The sequence below is a fragment of the Rhipicephalus microplus genome, chromosome 6, assembly GCF_043290135.1.
Source record: "Rhipicephalus microplus isolate Deutch F79 chromosome 6, USDA_Rmic, whole genome shotgun sequence".
NCBI classification, from domain to species: domain Eukaryota; kingdom Metazoa; phylum Arthropoda; class Arachnida; order Ixodida; family Ixodidae; genus Rhipicephalus; species Rhipicephalus microplus.
In genome coordinates, this window is record NC_134705.1 from 35,029,203 (window position 1) to 35,047,938 (window position 18,736).

The 18,736-nt window shown below is 42.0% G+C and overlaps 2 protein-coding genes across 13 annotated transcripts in view; one reads left to right on the top strand and one right to left on the bottom strand.

Annotated features, from left to right (window-relative positions):
• The window catches only part of LOC119167669 (uncharacterized), a 58,462-nt gene extending 49,698 nt beyond the window's left edge, over positions 1-8,764 (bottom strand). The window contains exons 1-2 of one of the 7 annotated variants that reach the window (XM_075865909.1): positions 8,644-8,764; positions 1,157-1,229 (exon numbers count right to left, since the gene is read on the bottom strand). In XM_075865909.1, the coding sequence (XP_075722024.1) occupies positions 1,157-1,229; positions 8,644-8,676 (106 nt within the window). In that variant the 5' untranslated portion in view covers positions 8,677-8,764. Of the gene's footprint in view, positions 1-1,156; positions 1,534-8,643 lie in introns of those variants that run through there. The other 6 variants (XM_075865912.1, XM_075865913.1, XM_075865911.1 and 3 more) reach the window with 6 other exon arrangements.
• The window catches only part of Adck1 (aarF domain containing kinase 1), a 146,427-nt gene continuing 129,273 nt past the window's right edge, over positions 1,583-18,736 (top strand). Inside the window, exons 1-4 of one of the 6 annotated variants that reach the window (XM_075865915.1) lie at positions 1,583-1,898; positions 4,279-4,421; positions 4,464-4,684; positions 18,043-18,183. In XM_075865915.1, the coding sequence (XP_075722030.1) occupies positions 18,055-18,183 (129 nt within the window). In that variant the 5' untranslated portion in view covers positions 1,583-1,898; positions 4,279-4,421; positions 4,464-4,684; positions 18,043-18,054. Of the gene's footprint in view, positions 1,899-4,278; positions 4,685-18,042; positions 18,184-18,736 lie in introns of all 6 variants that reach the window. The other 5 variants (XM_075865914.1, XM_075865916.1, XM_037419185.2 and 2 more) reach the window with 5 other exon arrangements.

The following is an 18,736-nucleotide window of genomic DNA, read 5'->3' on the forward strand; positions in this document are numbered from 1 at the left end:
GAGAAACTCTATGGCCATCATGATATCATGGAGTGGCGACTTTTTGCATCACTTGTGCCAACACCATTAGTACTGATGGCCTCTTCCTGCATTTGATGATGCACCTGAAGTTTTTGCCTTGAAGTCAAGGTTTGAGCTGAAACTGAACACAGGTGTCCTGCATGACAGTTAGTAGCTATCACATAGCCATAACTGTGCTTGACGACTGCTTTAGAAAACGATTCAATGCAGGGTGTCGCGCCAAGCGAAGTGTCACAGTACATGCATAAAATCCCAGAAATTATCACATTACGTAGGTAAATTATAGAACGATTGTGTGCTTTCCTTCCCATAGAAAATAGCCGAGCTAAATTAATAATCACTAGCATAAGCATTAACAAACTGCGCAGGTATTTATGTATGAGCACATATATGTGCTCATATATTGTCTTGGAAATATGTAGTGTCACCATTGTGCTCAACTTTGAATCGCAGCAAAGTGGGTACTTTGCAAATCGCAATCCCTTATTTACAATGACCAGGCCAATTATATGTGACAAACCCAACGGTCTTTTTTCTAATACCATGGGTGAGGAGCCTGCAGTTAGAAACGAAGCGCGGCAAACAAGCGAAAAAATGATGCGAACGAAGCTCGATAACGCTATAAATAAAGGTGAAGCTGAGGCATCCTTTAAGCTAGCTTCGCTTTATAATTGAGCGAATGAGCACGGACCAACAATTATAGTCACTGAAAGGGAGTGCACGCATTGTGGGAGATAGCCTTGCCTGCATGACCAGCAGTGTCCACCTGCGCGTCTTGCCCGAACATTTTCCACGCGCGCTCTTCACCACGGTCTTCCTTTACGCCACGACAGCATCATTCGTGTGGCTCTCCCATAACATTTATGCTAGCTTCAGTGCGCCATGACAAATTTCTGGCGCACTGAAAACCGGAAGAAATCCCAGGGTGGCGTGAACATAGCTCACCGATCACCAGTGCACCTCTTGTCAGCGAGAAGCAAAGAAAAAAAAAAGCACAGAACATTTGCCTGCCATTGACGGGGGAAAGAAGCCGAGATGAAAAGGGCGAAATAAAGTAAATGAATGAATGGATGCTTTTTCTTTGTTTTGCACTGCGGGAATATTAACGAGAATAACTGCGAACCACTCTACTCACCCTCCATACAGCTGCGTCGATTCGTGCGTCGCTGGAAAATCCTCCAACACAAACTCGGAAGACCACAGACAAACTGCGCCGCAAAACACCGCGTGCTAGTGAAGTGCTCACTGACGACAGCGCTAATATTCTAGCGACGAATCTAGTAACAGCGCAACAGCGCCTTTTCGAAAGTTTATTAAAGGCGCGCACAAGGTTGCCGCGTCGCAGCGACACTTCCTAAATTTTAGGAAACTCAATGCCACTACACCATTGATCGCCTAAAAAAAGTACCGACTACACCCACAAATAAGATGACTTGTTTACTAAGCTCTTTAACATTTTCGAATCCCACTACTTGAAAAATAGTTACGGGTTATATTCTCGTTTACTTTGGCATTCAAAAGCCGTGTCGGATGATACAAAAACCGAAACCGTAATGAATGATCTCATTCGCGACCTCGGCTCACTTTTGACGTGCTTCGCGTGTCGCAAGAGCAGGCAGTCGAGTTGTTCGTGTTGTAAACTCCTGGCGCAATAGAACTTCTGCGCTTAGATCGCGGTATGTTTTCGGCGCACGTGCCCAACTTTCGCAATTTCGGTTCGTAGATCTGGTCACTCGAAACTCGAAGAGGAGGGATGAGTTTTCCTGCATTCACGAGGATACGAAGAAGCACTGTGGTTGTGTGTCGCCCAAGCCGTGTTCTTAGTTGATGAACTCTCTCTGGGGTGTCACGGGAGGACAAGGACTCGCCTTTTTGCTGTGAGTCTACTTTAATGCACCTAACGTAGCGCTTGAATGGTTGTCGACAAGTGTTTTGTGTATGGCGTGCGCCCTGCGGCGTTTGATCGTCCTGGGGAGAGAAGAACGAACGTGTGATACTCGTTAGCGTAGATACCACGTTGTTTCGTGGGATCAAGAGATAGTTATGTGCAGTAAAGTTGCATTATAAAAATGGTTGATTGACCTCTAGACGTCCTATGTACCGTGCATCACCTGTGAACACACCAAAGCACTGTGATGCCACCCGACATTACATTTTCCCCCTTCTGCCTCGTTACTGTGCTGGCGAGCACGATTTGAAGGTTGTCGCACCACTGCCGACCGGCCTAGCATCACAGGAGCCTAGCTGCAGCGTGTTTCAGAACAGTGAAAATCAGAATTTAACAATAACCTTCTTTACCTTTATTTATTTCTTTTTATTTTACCATCTGTATGCATAGTAAATTTCAGAAGTAGTAGTGCAATACCCAACGATAAGAAAAAAAAAGGGGGGGGGGGAGGGGACGTAAATGCTGTAATGGATCTAGTAAATTCAGGCACAAAGGTGAATACTGCAAACACTTGCACCATAAAAAAAAGAGATGAATTTTATTTTTATTAATTGATAAAGGAATTAAGCGAAATAATTGATTGTTGAACAAAACACAAAATGGCTAATTAAAGTAATTGCTGTTTTAGAGGTATTCTTATATGGAACGGAGTCAGTGATGCTTAATTGTAAATAATGCTAGCTGGAAATTCAATTTATTACAGGTTCTTAGGAGATATGATAGGGCATATGTTAGTGTGTTGCAAAGGGGGAATGCAACTTTTTGTTGCTGGTTACGACAAAGAGAAATGAAAAAAGCAGGTTAGATTAATAGGGAACAAAGCATAGAATTATTCGATAAAAAAATGATGAAGTGGGCAAATGGAAGTGTGCTTTAGACAGATATCTAGTGGAAAGAAATTTGAAGATGCCTTTATTTGGGTCACACTAGCTGAACGATTGTAGTTATAAAATGAAACGAGGTGCACGATTCTGAACGTATTACAACATGTAACACGTGATAATATCACATGATCAGAGTCTCGAAGATAAAAGCCTATTCTATATGAGGACAGACATACCGGGCATATTTGAGAATAAACAGTATCTCACAGATAGCTAGTGAAATGGGATTTAGAGATTACTTCATTTGAGTTACACTAGCTGAATGGTTGTAGTTATAAAACGAGGTGCACGACTCTGAACGAATTGCAACATTGTAATGATGAATTCTTCATCGGGCCGTCCTAATGAATAGTCAGATGTGTTGGCAATGTTGGCGTCTACTGCGTTCTCCCCAGACGCTTTATGCCTGGGGCATGAAGATGCTTAATCGCTCCCACTGCTGGCGACTGCCATTTTGCCATGGCACCTGTGACGTCACGTGCAGCCAGAAGTGGTGCCGTCGTCTTCTACCGCAGTTTCAGCTGCTGGAAGTCGGTCAGTTTATGTGCAGAGCAGAGGAAAGTTAAAAAATAAATTTAGAAGATTCCACGTACCTTGAGAATCAATGTTATGCGAAGTATGCGGAGGGGAGGGAACCGTGTTACAATTTTTTTTTTATTGAGCGACAGGTGATGAAATGATGCTTAATATATGTATAAATGTTGCATGCACACACATATGTTGAAAGATTGTAGATTTTTGTATAACTTGTTGTTTGCACTTGTGCAACGATGCCAACAGGAACATGACTGTTAGCAATACCAGAAACAATAAGCTGATATGAAGCGCTAGTGCTCGCGAGAATGGCAGTCCTGGACACTGCTACGTAAATCAACTCCAGTGCACAGCGCCCATCTGCAATTGGCGTTAACGCGGCGTGACGGCTGTATCGAAAGAGTACAAATGCAAGCTTTATAAAACCAGATAGCCAGCACGGCAACCACAACTGACGTTTGACGAATAGTAGGGTCTATTTGAAAAATACGTCCAAGACCAAGCGGGGCTCTGTAATATTATGCTTGATTGCCACACGGGTTGCTTGAATTCAATTCCTTCTGGGACCCTGACATTAATTCTTTGCATTCATAAAGTCAAGGGCGTGCGTTGAGGCAAGCCCTTGACGTCCCCTTATGTGAGGCCTAGGCCAGGCCACCTAAACCTGCTGGTTTCTTATAATAAAGTTGATTCCTTCTCATCAAGTCAGCACTGCTGATGTGAGGTTATTGTTGAAGAGCCGGTAAACCACCTCCGATCTTTTTCAAGCATTTCAGGCAAACGCGCGCATCGTGTGCAGAATGCTGTCGCGATAAATTATTCTATGTGTGGCAGCGCTGCGAGCCGCTGGCGCACCACAAATTCCCAAAATCAGTCCCTCCTCCTTTCCAGACATCCGAGCGACGCGCCGTGCCACATCTTTGACGCGCCAAGCCAATATACTGTGGTTGGTCGAGCAAGAGCCTACGACTTCCGGTCAGTCAGCAAGCAGCTGTCCGCGCCGCTTGTTGCACATGCAACACGTGTGGGGTAAGGTGTGTCCCCGTACAGTCCATTGCGTTGACGACCCTTTGAAGACCTGCGCGCAACGCAGGGTCCATACCAGCACGATTACGGCAGCCACAGTTCCTCAACTAGCACGCAACTGATGGAGTTGATGGCCAGAGTCGCGGCAACCGGAAGTAGATGGTGTTTGAAACAGCCTGTCAGCGATGACGTATGCCACGCGAAATTGGGAGGGGCACTCAGCTAGAGAGCAAAGCAGCCTGAGAGAGGATACCAGGGGAGGGAAGTGCAGGTGAGAGTGAAAGGTGTGGTTGTCAGGGTTTTGATAATCAAATGCATCTAACTCCACTATTACTGCACCGTTTCGAAAAATTTTTGTGGGTCCGTGTTTGTCGTACACCCATTCAAAATTTCCCCACCACAACTGAATTTCAACCTTTGGGTTGTTCACGGGGCCTTTAGAACTCACGTGTTAAAATTGCCAATGTGCATTCTCATTGTTTCTGGGTGGACACCAAGTTTCAATCACCTGTGGAACATACCTGTGTTTCAGTGGCACGTACTCGTGAAAGGGTATGTGCCCCTGTCTGGCGGTAAGTGTTGACGACGTACGCGATGGGATTGTGGCATTATTCAGGTGTTGACCAGCTCGTCAAATTTGTCATATGATTTTACCCTCCCATTCTAATTTTGGTTTGTGCCAAGTTGTGGGGGTGACCGCAAGAGCACCTAGACGTAAGGGGCTAGATAGACGGATGGACAAACGCCGAAAGTGCATGCTGTACGCAAACAATTGCTTCGTGTTTAATAACTCGATTTAATGCACTGCTGATCACAAAGCAATATGGTTCACCGTAATGTAGACCCTCACGCAGCCAGTGGCTCGTTACATCATGACTCGGGAGTATGCCAGTGTTGGCCGACTCTCAGGCCACTCGCGTCTTTATATAAATATTCTGCTATAAATTAACTGCTCGACCGAATGCGCTAAAATTTAACCAGATTATTTGTGAATGCACAAGGATTAAACCACACAACACAGATTAAAAATTAGGTGTCATGTCTGTCGTGTTTAATCTGTGTCAAACACAGATTAAAAATTAGGTGTCATGGCCCCTTTAAGCTGGAGGCTTAGGGGGCTGGACCTTGATACACTGATGCCCATGAGTTTGCAGTCTATTCATGCCTGTATATGCTCACTTGGTGATGCGAGGTAGCACTGCTCAAACTGTTGAGAACATTTCTCAGCAATGTGCTGTAGAGGTGAAATATAAGAATTGCTTTTTCCGATTTCCAAAGCTACATAACTGAGAGATGCCTTATTCATTATGAATAAAAAGGAAATGTGAGCGTCGAATGGCTTTGAGTAGGTCACGCGCCTTTCAGATGTGAGCACAAGAAAGGACATGCCGAACCACTCTGATTACTTTTGACCCTACAGACTGTACGAAATATTTTTTACCAGAAAACTTATGCTTAAGTCACTATTGCATCTATTTCAAAAGAAAGGCAAGAAGGGAAAGATGGGAGCGTGTTAAACTGGGTGGATGTCAATGTTTTGACAAGTGAACTTGCTTTTTCTAGGTTGCTACTGATTTTCTGAGGGCTCGTGTGTATATGCTCTGTACCTGATCCAAAGAAAGGAGAAGGAGACGGCAGCTACGGAAGTGGTGCGGTAAAAAATGAGATACCTCTGCTGTGGTGATCTGGTTAAGGAATTCTGTTTTATTCAAGGAATTTTTTTTTTTTTTTTGAGAAAGCTAATACAGAAGGTGTAAGCAATGACTTTTTGCAACTGCCAAGCATATATACACCGAATACAGAACAATCTTAAAAATTATATCTATACATAAAGTTAGTTTCAAGAGAAATTCATCCCGCTACCTACTAAATTTCGGCACTAGTATAAAACCCTCTTTTGTGACAACATTTTTATGGGACACTGTTGGAATCATCTCTAGTAAAGCCCTTGACCTTTTTCACCTGTGAGGAGTATAGTGTGGTGTTATTGGTGAGGTGTTCTCGGTGCAATGTTATTCAAGGATTTTTTTTCTTTTTTGAGAAAGCTTATACAGAAGATGTAGGCAATGACTTTTTGCAACCGCCAAGCATATATACACCAAAGACAAAACAATTTCAAGAATTATATCTATACATAAAGTTAGTTTCAAGAGAAATTCATCCCACTACCTACAAACTTTTGGCACTGCTATGGAAACCTCTTTTGTGACAACATCTTTATGGGAAACTGTTGGAATCATCTCTAGTAAAGCCCTTGACCTTTTCCACCTGTGAGGAGTGTAGTGTTGAGTTATTGGTGAGGTGTTCTCGGTGCAATGTTATTGTTGTGTCGCAAGTGGTGCAAACGCGGGGCTGTGACGAGACAGAGGCACCACACAATGGACACGTGCACAACGAAAAGGAGGACGACATCGGCAGGGCACAGCACTTGCTGAGTAGATGAGGGAAATCGGACGAAAACTAATTACAGAAGCTAGCACGGAGATGGGGAGGAACAGGACGCCGGGCTGTAACACTAGGCAGGGAGACCCGAAGAAGCCAAATGGACCCGACACTGGTGTCAGGGTTCGTGCTGTCTAATTTTGGAGCCAAATATGAAGGGCCTAACAGCGTTAAATGGTCTTCGGAACCAAACGCTCATGCTTGCTGCTGCTGCTTGACCAAGGGCCCGTTGCCAGCCACCGTGTGACGTACATGGGCAAAGAGGTCTGCGTTATGCCTAGACTTTCAGTCAGCAACGTCTCAACCTTCCTGTTTTCTCGTTCACCCTAAGAGTGCCTGTGCCACCAACTCAATGCCCCAGGCACTACAAGCAACACAACAACAGATGACTTTTTTTTCTTCATTACGTTAAGCGGAAGTTTTATGAGTCTTGCGAGTTTTTTGTGGTGGTCGGAGTAGTGTTGTCGTAGGCTCACGTTAACTATTTCTTCCAGTTGTTTGTAGTTTTATTCTTTCGCTTTTCCGTGTGTGATAGTCATATTTTTTTTAGTGTTGGAAAATGGCTATTTCCTTTCTCAGTCTGAGGCCGTGAATTAAGTGAAACCATTCACAGAACACGAAACTCGCATTACATCACCTATTCGCACTACATAGACAACATATATATCCTATGAGAACATCGCATAAAAGCACTAAACACACACATTTACATAGTAGCAAGTTTCACTCTAGTATTAAATTCACTTTCTGCCTTTCTTCTGGTGAGATTCACTTTCTAGACACGATCTAGACACAGGAAAAATTAAAGACCACGCTCTACAAAAAACTGACAGACGGCTGACATTACCTACATTACACTAATCGCCACCCATGACACTGCGAAAGAGGTATGTTTGTAAAACAGATGAGCCGTATAAGAAGGATCTGCAGTGATGATGATGATTACGTTCACCACTTAGACAGCTTAAAAAAAAACATTATTTGAAAAAAAATTACGTAGACGATGTCCTAAACTTGGTGTACAACGAAGCACATAACTTTAACAGGAAATCAATGGTAGCTTAAAAAGCCCCCGTAGCACATACCCACCTCCCGATAGCATTTATATAACCAAATACTCTAATACACTTACAAACATAAATAACATCCTCCGCAAGTACTGTCCAATATTAAAAAGCAACAAGAGGTTTAGAAAGGCATTTCCCGAAAGTGTCAAAGGTTTTCTATCACTGCAATAGGAATTTTGAGGTCATGCTTGGGCATGATGAAATAAATCCTTATTTTAATACCCACATAATGCCTTGTTTCCATCCAAGATGTAAGACTTGCAAACACTTTTAAGATGAATTTATAGTTTAAAGTACAAAACAGATTATGTACAGCTTATAAAATTAAGTTTTACCTGCACTAGTTCAAATGTTGTCTACTTGACCAAATGTTCTTATTGTCGCAAGTGGTACATTGAGGAAACAAAACAGCCTGTTAACATAAGAATTAAAGATGAAATGGGCATCACATGGAAATGGCAACGAAATTACCAAAAGCAGCAGCACATAATTTTAATGTAGCAGGTCACAACTTTGATAACCTCAGACTTTACATCCTCCAGCCAAACTTCCAGTCACCAAGGGACAGAAAATACGGCCTTACCTTATTCACAAGTTTAATACAGTATTTCAGCCAACGGGTATACCATTTCAAAAGGGGCTCTTGAGTTCATGCGATTTGATAGATACTCAACGGAAACCAATAAGTGTCAAGTCCTTCTTTCAGGAATTTCAAACATACCATTGTTAAGTGATGCTTTCTTCTGACAACCATAATTCAGCTGCACGTGTACACTCCACCCCCATTTGACGGATTACCTTCCTTCTGACTCGCCCAGTTTGCAATGGCAGCCTCTTGTTGTTCCGCATCCTCTTCCCCACTATCGTAGTTGCCATCTTTTCTCCCCTCGTTTGTATCGGAGCACAGTGTATAAAGCATATACACACAGGTGCTGAAGAAATAAGATATAAAACAGCACTTTTGCATACAGGACGAAAGAGAGAAGAGGCACCGATGACAGTGTGTGTGCATCTCTTCTTTCCTTCGTTCTGTGTGTAAAAGTGCTGTTTTATATTATTATCACAGAACTTCACAAGCTCGCCCAACAAGTCCACTTGTCTAAGCTTCGGTTCCAGCACCCACACTGTGCTTATGAATTTCTTACTGCATTCATTTGCTACATTTCATGTAGTAGGGAAACTTTGCTGTATCAAGAACACTCATAGAGTTGAGCTTTTTTTCAATGACATTCTCGATTTCTTACACTATGTGTCAAGTGTGTATGTAAAATCACACTTTTCTCCACACCACATATTTTGTCATAATAATGATTAACTCTTTACTGCCGAGTGTCGCGAATTCGCGACATGCCAAGAAACTCCAAGCAGGCAAGTCACAAAATGTATGTCGTCTTGAATGCCGGCTAGGTATCACTCATGCAAAATGTAGCTTTCAGCATGGAAAATCTAGCGTCATCTTTGGTCAGGCATTCTTTGGTCGTACCAGATGTTGTGATAGGGAAAGCATCTACAACTGATCTGACTTATTCGTTGTTTCTCTCCTGAGTGACGCAAGTTCAATATTGTATAATTTTTTTTTTGTTTGGTGTGTATGTGCTTAAGAGGTGGCAAGCAACTTGTCAAGTAGTTCTTAAGTATGTTTCTTATTGCAAGATCCCGGCTTCTGTGGCATATCCCGAATTTGCAACATGCCTGAAAGTAACGTTCTATTTAGATAATTTAACTACAGAATCAATTAAGGTTGCTACATAAAGCTGGAAAATAAAAATTTTTTTCTAAGGTGGTTTCACTATTCAGGCATGAAAGTGTAGAACAAGCTTGAAGCGAAATTGAAGCAGACACCTGCTAGAGTGACCTTAGTATTTGTGATGTATCAGTGCTGACTTGAAGGTTGTGGAGATGGATCCTGGCTGCGGCAACTGCATTTTGGTGGAGGCAAAATGCCAGAGGCTTGTTTTTTTAGATTTAGGAGCACATCTAAAGGAGTCATGACACCGAATTTTCGATCATAATTTGTGTTATGTGGGTTGATCCTTGTGCGTTCACCTACAAGCTGGCACAATTTTAGCGCATTTGGTTGATAGCTTAATTTATATAAGTTAAAATTTTTATAAACACGAGAGCAGTCTGGCGCACTCGCAAGTCGTGACGTAATAAGCGAATGGCTATGCGGGGTGTCTGCATTCAAGCGAATGATTTTGTTTCGTGGTCAGCTGGGTGTGAAATTGAGGTAACTTGGCTTTCTTCAGCTTGGTGCTCAAATTGGACAACTCGCGGCAGCTGAAACTTTGGTAAAAGACGTCTCTCCTCCTTCCTGCTCATGACGTCACACGCGCCACGGCAAAATGGCGATTGCCGGCGGTGGGCGAGTTTACAGCTAGCCAATTCTAGGGCCTGTTTTGCACTGAAATATTCTCTTATGGCCCACTTTTTATATCTGTATAGGCATAATAGATCCTCTACTTCAAGCATTTGCTGAAACGCACAGATTCTATGGTGACCGTGTCACGGCCCTTTATATGATCTCAGAGTGGTGGAAATTCCGAGACTGTCCTACTGCGTAATTTTTCATAATAATATCATGTGTATAAACAGTGAAACCTCGACAATCATTATTATTAGTATTATAAAGCAGATAGGTTTGAGGCACTTCAATGAAAATTGAAAAAAAAAAAGTCTTAAAAACCAATTAAGGCAGTACACGCAGTATACAAAATTAGTGCATAAATATAATTCCTCGTTTATTCCACATGTGTAATCTTGTTAGACAACAGTTCTCTTCTCTCATTGCTTATCTAAAAGCTTGTAGGACGTTTTAACTTCGTCTTGGAGAGCAGAATATGATAGTGTGATTGGGCCCCGTGCCCATTGCCTTTAACTATATGCTGCAAGAAAAGAATCGTTAGTGCTTGTTACATAGGTAATTTCAAAATATCCTAGAATATCTACTGGATGTACAGTTTCTAAGTGCCTGCTATGCCACATAGTTCTTCCTTTTGCTAACTGGTGAGGTGCCCACTACTTGTCCGTAAGGTGCCGCATGTACTTACGCAGATGCACACTCTATAATGAGTGGCCAGCATAAAACCATCCACTCGTTGCGCAATTCACTTGTTTTGATGCTGGGTGCGATTCTGTTGTGCAATATTACGTACGATAAGAGGTTCTTTCCACCAGATGACATTCATATATAGTGTTTTACTCCCAAAGCTGGGTCAAGCAATAACTAGGCTCTGGTAGAACACCTCTTTTCCACCCAGAATGGTAATGAAAGCCTTCATTCTATGATCTGGGCTTTGGCACCTAAGCAGTGCCCTGCTTCACTGTAGCGGTTGAAGCTGCAGTTGCCGAGGCAGTGATAAAATTCAATGGCGGCAACTTGAGAACGTCAGCAGGCATTCTCGACGAACTCAATCACAACCCCAGCCTCCGAAGCAGGGAGGCTGATGGCCGAGAGGGACACTTGGCGAGTGGCTGACTCAAACCACATTGTGCCTCAAGTGAAAAGCTCTAAATAAGTGCCACCACAGTGCTAAGCACCAGTCAGACTATGTTCCTGGTGGTTATTAGAATCTTCATTGTGAAATATGCATCTTATTATTGCTGTTTTTGTATAAAGTGTGTGTTATCTGTTTTTGTCATTTTTTTAACAATACGAGTTTATGACTCTGTTCAATTTTAAGGCCTTAATGTCTCGGCAGCTATGGAAATAATTCTTTTTGAAATCGCAGCCTGTACGTGTTTAGAATCCAAGTATGGAAATGGAATTTAGAAAACAAGCCTTTTTAATTGATTACTTATCAAATTTGTAATGGCATGCCATCTGCTTTTTCAGAGTGTGAAGTGCAGTCTGCCATAAAATAACTAAAAAAAGCCAAACAAAATAAACTACTTCCATAATTTCAATCTTCAGTCATTAGTCTTTGTTGCCATACCTTGAATGTTGCTTTTAATTAAGCAATTTTTTTCCTATTGAGGCTTTGAACAGTAGGGTTTCAACTTGCATTATCTCGGGAATGAGATGAGGTGCAGGAAAAGTAATTGCATATTTGAAATCACTAGATAAACTGCACAAACCTGTGCCATTTCATCAAGATCACTGAAGAAATAAATAAAGAGTGTCTAAAATGAGTCTGCTTCCTTGATGCTATTGCATTAAAACAAAAAAAAAAACAATGCAATCCAGGCAGCAGATTTCAGTCCTTCATTTGAAAGTAACAGCTGGACCATATGAGCTCATTTCAAGTCTATTATAGCAAATGTGAAATGTAGCTTGGATGTGGCTTATTTCATGTCACGTTTGAAATATTTTACGGCAATAATTGTTATGAGATCACAACATGGTTCATGTGCGCACCGTAGTTGTCCGCTGCCACCGCCGCCGGCATAGTCTCCTAATATTTTTTTTTATTGAGAATTCCTTACAGGCCCTTTTACAGGGCATTGAGTAAGGGGGGTAGTTGGTGAAGTTTTACAGATCACACGAAATTAATTCACGCGTTACAAAGCGTATCAGCACAATGAAAATATGACGCAGTTTGCAATAGAAGTTGAAGTTAACAGGCGATAACAAGAAAAAAGAAAAGGCGGTTTCATAGTGCACACACGACAGTGGGAACCGAATACAGTCATTATAGCATATGAAGGTGACATCAACCAAAGATAGCCAGCTGGCTTTACCTCAACGACGTGCCGTAATTTGTTTATAAATTGCAGAACATACAATAGAAAAAGCACCAAAAAATGCAGAACCTATGCCCATACACAGAAAACATTTCCAGTGTGCAACAAACATAATCAGGCACAAAATCCGACACTAAAAAAAAAAAAATGCAGAATAGTGGCAAGTCTATTGTGAGAAGAGAGTAAGCAGCAACTGACGGAAAGAATTATTGTCTGATACAGATGCGATGTTATCTGGAAGACCATTCCACAAACGTATGGCGCGAGGAAGAGCAGATGAGTTGAATGAATCTGTTGCAATGGAAGGAACATCGAGGTGGAGTGGGAGGGGTCTGTTGGTGTACACGTATTTGTGAAAGAGGCAAAAAAGGGAAATGTCACGACAAGTGCTCAGAGGTTGAAGAGAAAGATTGTTTTTAATTTGCGTTATGCTGCTGCGATAGTCATGATTGCATGAAATGAAACGGGCCGCCCTATTCTGAATAGCTTCAAGCATGTTAATTAAGTAGTTGTGATAATGGGACCAGATAGGAGCGGCAAATTCAAGCTGTGGACGGACAAAGGTTTGATAGGCTAGTTGACGGACGTGAGCGGGACAGCTATGTAAATTACGGCGTAGATATCCTAAGGACTTGGAGGCTTTCGCGCTAATGGTGGTGATATGGTGAGACCAGGAGAGATTGGGTGTGAAATGGACACCAAGATACTTATAGGATGATGCCTGTGATAGTGCAGAATTATTGATAGTGTAGTGGAAAGTGCAAACGTTTTGTTTGTGCGTAAAGGAGATTATTTTACATTTTTCCGTGTTCAGGGACATTAACCATTTGTTACACCAGTCATTAATGCGGTGAAGGTCGCTTTGTAGAGTTAAGTGGTTAAGCTGTGCTTTGCTAGAGGGAACTCTGGCGCTGCAATCGTTTAGCGACGATGGGAATTATGGGTATGGCATAGATTTGCGTAGCTTTCATACTTGCGAGCCGTGAATAGCACTTGTGGCTTCGTTTATTGCTGTGTTTCGGTTTTGTTTCGAAAGAAAGAACGAATCCTTTTAAACTTCGTGACCCGATTTGAAATGGTGATCCTCAACGGTGAAGGTTGTGAAGCGTAAATGCCAAACTTTGCCAATTGTTTTTTCATGAGAAAACAGCTTCAAGCAACGCAAAACCAGAAGGAACGTAAAGTACAAAGACTAGGCAAATCTATGTACTACCCATAATTTCCATGCTTCTAAAGCGCCATACCTAACAACTATTGCATGAAATAAGAAAAAAAAAACTTTGTGAAGAGCCTTAAGGACACAATGGGATTTGAACCCGGGTCAGCTGCGTGCCAGCCCAGAATTCTACCACTGAGCCACACTGTTTTTTTTTCTTTATTGCCTTCTTGATTACAGGTCTAGCTAATATGACAATCACTATCACACGTTTTTCATGCGTGATAACACCGGTGCTTGGAACTCCATTGCAAACTGGCCTTAGGCAGGCTTCATGGCGGTGAAGGAATCGTGTTAATATGAGTAATGAAGCGTTAAAAACAGCAAAGGTGTCATGTGTCACATAATGCGCGTTGAATAACGAGTGGGTCGTCGAATGCTCCAATCATTTACAAAAGCTTGATCTTTCTCACCTATTAACTGTGGTGCATACGCGCTCGAGGGGATTGTAGGGATTACAAAATCTTCTGGCATAATTCTTCGTCGTAGTCAGCCAGAGCACAATAAAACTGCACAAAGCTCGTTGCAAGTGTGCAGCAGGCACCAAGCTTCTTTGAAGAATGACAATGGATGACATCGTTTATGCCTGCCAACTAAACAATGATTTATGGCATAGTGGGTACCCTGCAAGTGTTCTTGCTTAAGCTACCCAAGTAGTGTTAAAAAAAGGTTATGAAAGGCTGCTCTTCCGAATTTCGCTGTGACAATGCTGCATGTCCCGTGCAGGCCTGGTGTTTCTTTTTTTTTTTTTTGACAGAAAGTTAGCTTATCGTTGTTTCTTTAATAATCCTCAACAGCTGTTTCCTCCAACTTCTTGCAGTAGTAGTGAGAGCTGTGCTCCACCGGTCTTTAATTCTGGCTAGGCTGGATATTTACAATACTTATGCAGCACAACTTGTGATTAGTACATCATGTTTTAGGTAACAGCTTATGTCCAAGTTTTCATTTGGAGATTAAGCTTGTTTCAATGAAAGCATTGTGTAAAGCTATACTGCTAACTTATGTGAAAAGAAACATCTGTTAATTGTAATGCTCCCGTGTTTACTGTAAATCCAGTATTTGTGGGATGATTCCTCCAATCTGCTGGTATGTTATTTATAAACAATGCTGCTAACACAGATAATAATATTATCTGGGATTTACGTCCTGTAACCATGATGAAATTATAAGGGACGCCGCAGTGAAGGGTGCGGGAAGTTTCAACCATCTGCGGTTCTTCAACGTGCACTGCCATCACGCAGTACATGGGCCTTTGTACTCTGTTACAAGTAGAGAGCAGTGCAGCTTTTCGTTGTCTTGCTGCATCAGCATGACGTCACATCTGACCGCTTTACGCCTACAGTAAGCACTCGAACCCAAGGTTTTATGAGTGCATCAGTGCTTTAAAATAGTTCCTGTGGAAGCTGCTATTTTGAAAGATAATAAAATTTCTGTACAATTTTTTGAATTTTCCTGCTATAGAAAACACATAAAAGATTTTATTGTTCAGATGGAGCAGTTAATATCATCTTTATTACTGATGGTGAATTTTTGCTCTTCTGGAATTCGCCTCTGTGCTTGATTCTGGTTTTTGCACATAGCCAGTGATCGCCGCATAGATGACAGTCATCATTAGCAAACACTGCGCACAACACACAAGCTCAGTGTTTTGCATAATTCAAATGGGGATAGGAATGAAAATGGCAAATTCAGCTTTCAAAGGTGCAATCGCAGTGATGACGCTGAGGGACTGTCATAAACAGAGGAGGCGACCATTTTGGTCAAGGTATGTGAGGGCAGAGCAACACACTTTATTATTGTTTTTGTGACTGTGGCACTAAAGCATTTGACCACAGTGTCATCATGATGCAGTGATGCTACTGGCTGTAGGTCGGTCTTTAAACAGTTCTTGTGATGTATTGAAAAAAATAATGAGCAGGACATACGGAGCATGAAAATTTCCACACATTAGATCAACCCATTTTGTGTTTTTTTTCTTCATCTTGTGTTTACCTGTCCTTCTGCTTTTGAAGATGTAACCTGTCCAAGATGAACGTGCTGTGTCCCCTAAATGTGTTGGATGAAAACTGTGAGTTACTCGAATTTAACGCTGACTTCGATCATGTGTCATTGAGACATTGTGGTGGCATCTTAACAAAGGGCAGAATTCAATGACATTCTTTTATGAAGAAACCAAGTGGATGACTGTCCTTTTACTGTGACCATGCTCTGCTTATTTGTTTGGAGCTGACAGATAATCACCACCTGAGTGGATCACACCAACAACTTACAAGATTGAATGCATCCATATCTCTCAAAGAAACAGCGTTCCACACTTGCCCTAATTCCTTCAGGTGGTATGCAATAGATTAATGGTCAGCTGCCAGCTTGTGATGAGATCACATGCTACGTGATGCCAACAGGTGAAAAATGAGTGTCCCACACTCTCCGCAATGGCAATTGGCGGCGCTGATTGACTTTTAAATGCACGTACATATACTATAAAGTGGACAAGAAGATAGTCACCATGGTAGCTCATTTGGTGGAATATCGGATGCGTTATTCGAAGGTTGCAGATTTGGTCTCCACCCACGTCAAGTTATCTTTTCGTCCGCTTTTCTTCCTTCATAACTACATTACGAGTACTTCTAATAACATCCCCTTTGCTTTGCTTCACATTAGTGTTTGTCAGTTTTCACCACATGTTAGAGTCTCAACCCATCTCAAGGCTGAAATACAGTCAATATCTGAACTTTAGGCACCGAGAGCTCAGGAATAAGGTCTACACTGTTATACCAAACAGAAATTTGAATGAAGGCTCATTTTAGTGCAGTCTCATGGGAAAATGGGAAGTTGTCTAACATAATGTAATACACTTAAATGTACTGTTTATTTCGTTATGTGGGATGGGTGCTGTTTATCCCCGTTCTTTCTGAAAGTAGAAATAGATGCGAAGCACTCTTTAACTTGTTGAATTCTCTGCAAGAAAAGTCACCACAAGGACTGGCTGTAAGTTTTGCACTGTACAGTGAAAAGAAAATAATGCCAGGCCTGCACGGAAGGTGCAGCTGTCTTGCAGAGCCTTTTCTTAATACTCATTGGATAACTGCTGCAACCACATTTGCTTGATGCCCACTACGGCATTAATAATAAATATTTTATGGTTACAGGCCAGCATTGGCAATGCCATTTTTCGTCATTGTTCTGACAAGCGTGGTATCCGCTAAACTATCGTGAGGAATTTTGTCTCAATTGTTCATGCAGTGACTGACGATGAGAAATTATGCCTAAAGTGGGTATGTACCACAGTTAATAGCTGAACAAAAACAAGCTTTTATAATAGGTTCTAGCATTTGACGACCCACTTGTTACATTATTCGCATTGTATGACGATTGCTTGTTCTTTTGCTGTTTTAAAACGCTTTATAAGTCGTATTAACGTGATTGCTTTTCCGAAATCAAGCCTGCTTAAGGCAAGTTTGCCAACAAGTCCCAAGCACTGGCGTGGTTCAGTGGTAGAATACTGGGCTGGCACCCAGTGGACCCAGGTTTGAGCTCCACTGTGTTAATGGTACTAGGTTTTTTGGTTAATTTTTTGGGATGTGGTTATAGACACCCGCGGTGGCTGCGGTGGCGGACAACTACGACGTTGCGCGAGACCCAAGTTGGGATCTCATATTGGCTTTCACTGTAGAAAGTGGTGGTGGCATTTTGCTTGTGCCCGATATAAAAGACATCTGTTTTTTGGATCGTCCACAAGCAATTACGCCCAGTTGTAAATGAGTGTGTTCATACGAGTGGGAGGACTTGCCGATATTTTTAATAAAGTACTGCCATGGTGCGCTCTCATTCAAAATTCAGTACTTAATGCCATGGAGCCTTTCTTTCTAATGTAACGGTGTAATCTCTTTTCTTGCATTCTCGGTACATTCGAATTCGAAGATGAACATCTGCGACTATGAGGGATTTTCAAATTTTTAAGGTATGCACATGCCATAAGCAGCGACACCCTGTAACTTTTTTATGCAAGCTACCTCCACAGAACTGATAGTACATTACACAGTAGAGTGTTTCATTACTTGGTCTTTTCAAAGCAACTTTAGCAGTGACAAAGCGCTTCCGCATCACTGACGAGTTTCCTTGCAATGAAATATGATAAGTAAATCGATCATAGGATATTTATTGAAAACCTGTAGTATCATTGATTTGACACAGGTGCCTTTTCGGTGTCGCCATTTGCAGCGGCGACCGGCCATGTTGCGTCGATTCCTCCAGCTGGGTGCCCTGGCTGGCAGCGGTGGTGCCACCTACCTGGCATTACGCAACAACCAGTGGGATGTCTCCAACATTGGCATTGTACGCTTTGGACGGGCTGCAGCCACTGTGAGTGAGGACTTAGTGGGAATTTATGATAGCTTGCACTTGCAGCACTCCTGTAAACTGGCTGCATAATGCATCCGCAGATAGCCAGTTGCAGAGTATGCATCTACACAGAGAGTGCAGTTGAGGACGGCAAAGAACTAGTAAATGGTGTTAAAAATTCACTCTGCTAGGAGCAGTCCAGGGTTGTTATGTAGTGGGCATTCCCTCTGCTGTGAAATCTACATGATTGGCACACTTCATAAGGACTGTTTTTTGATGTTTTTATTCATCATCATCAAGCGTGAACATGGAAAAGTGCATGGGTACAGATTCACTGGGAGGTCCCAAGGTAAGAACCGCAGGCGGGACCTCCCATGATGGAAAAAAAAAAGAAAAAAAAGAAAAGGTAATCATGGAGCAACACTGAAATACATTGTCAGCAAATAAACACAGCATAAAAAAGAGAAAGATGAATAAAAAACAAAAGAAAACAAAAAAAACCATTAGCATAATAAGCAGGAACACTAAAAAACAGGGAATACATCGTCAATCTAAAAAAAAAAAAATATGTGGA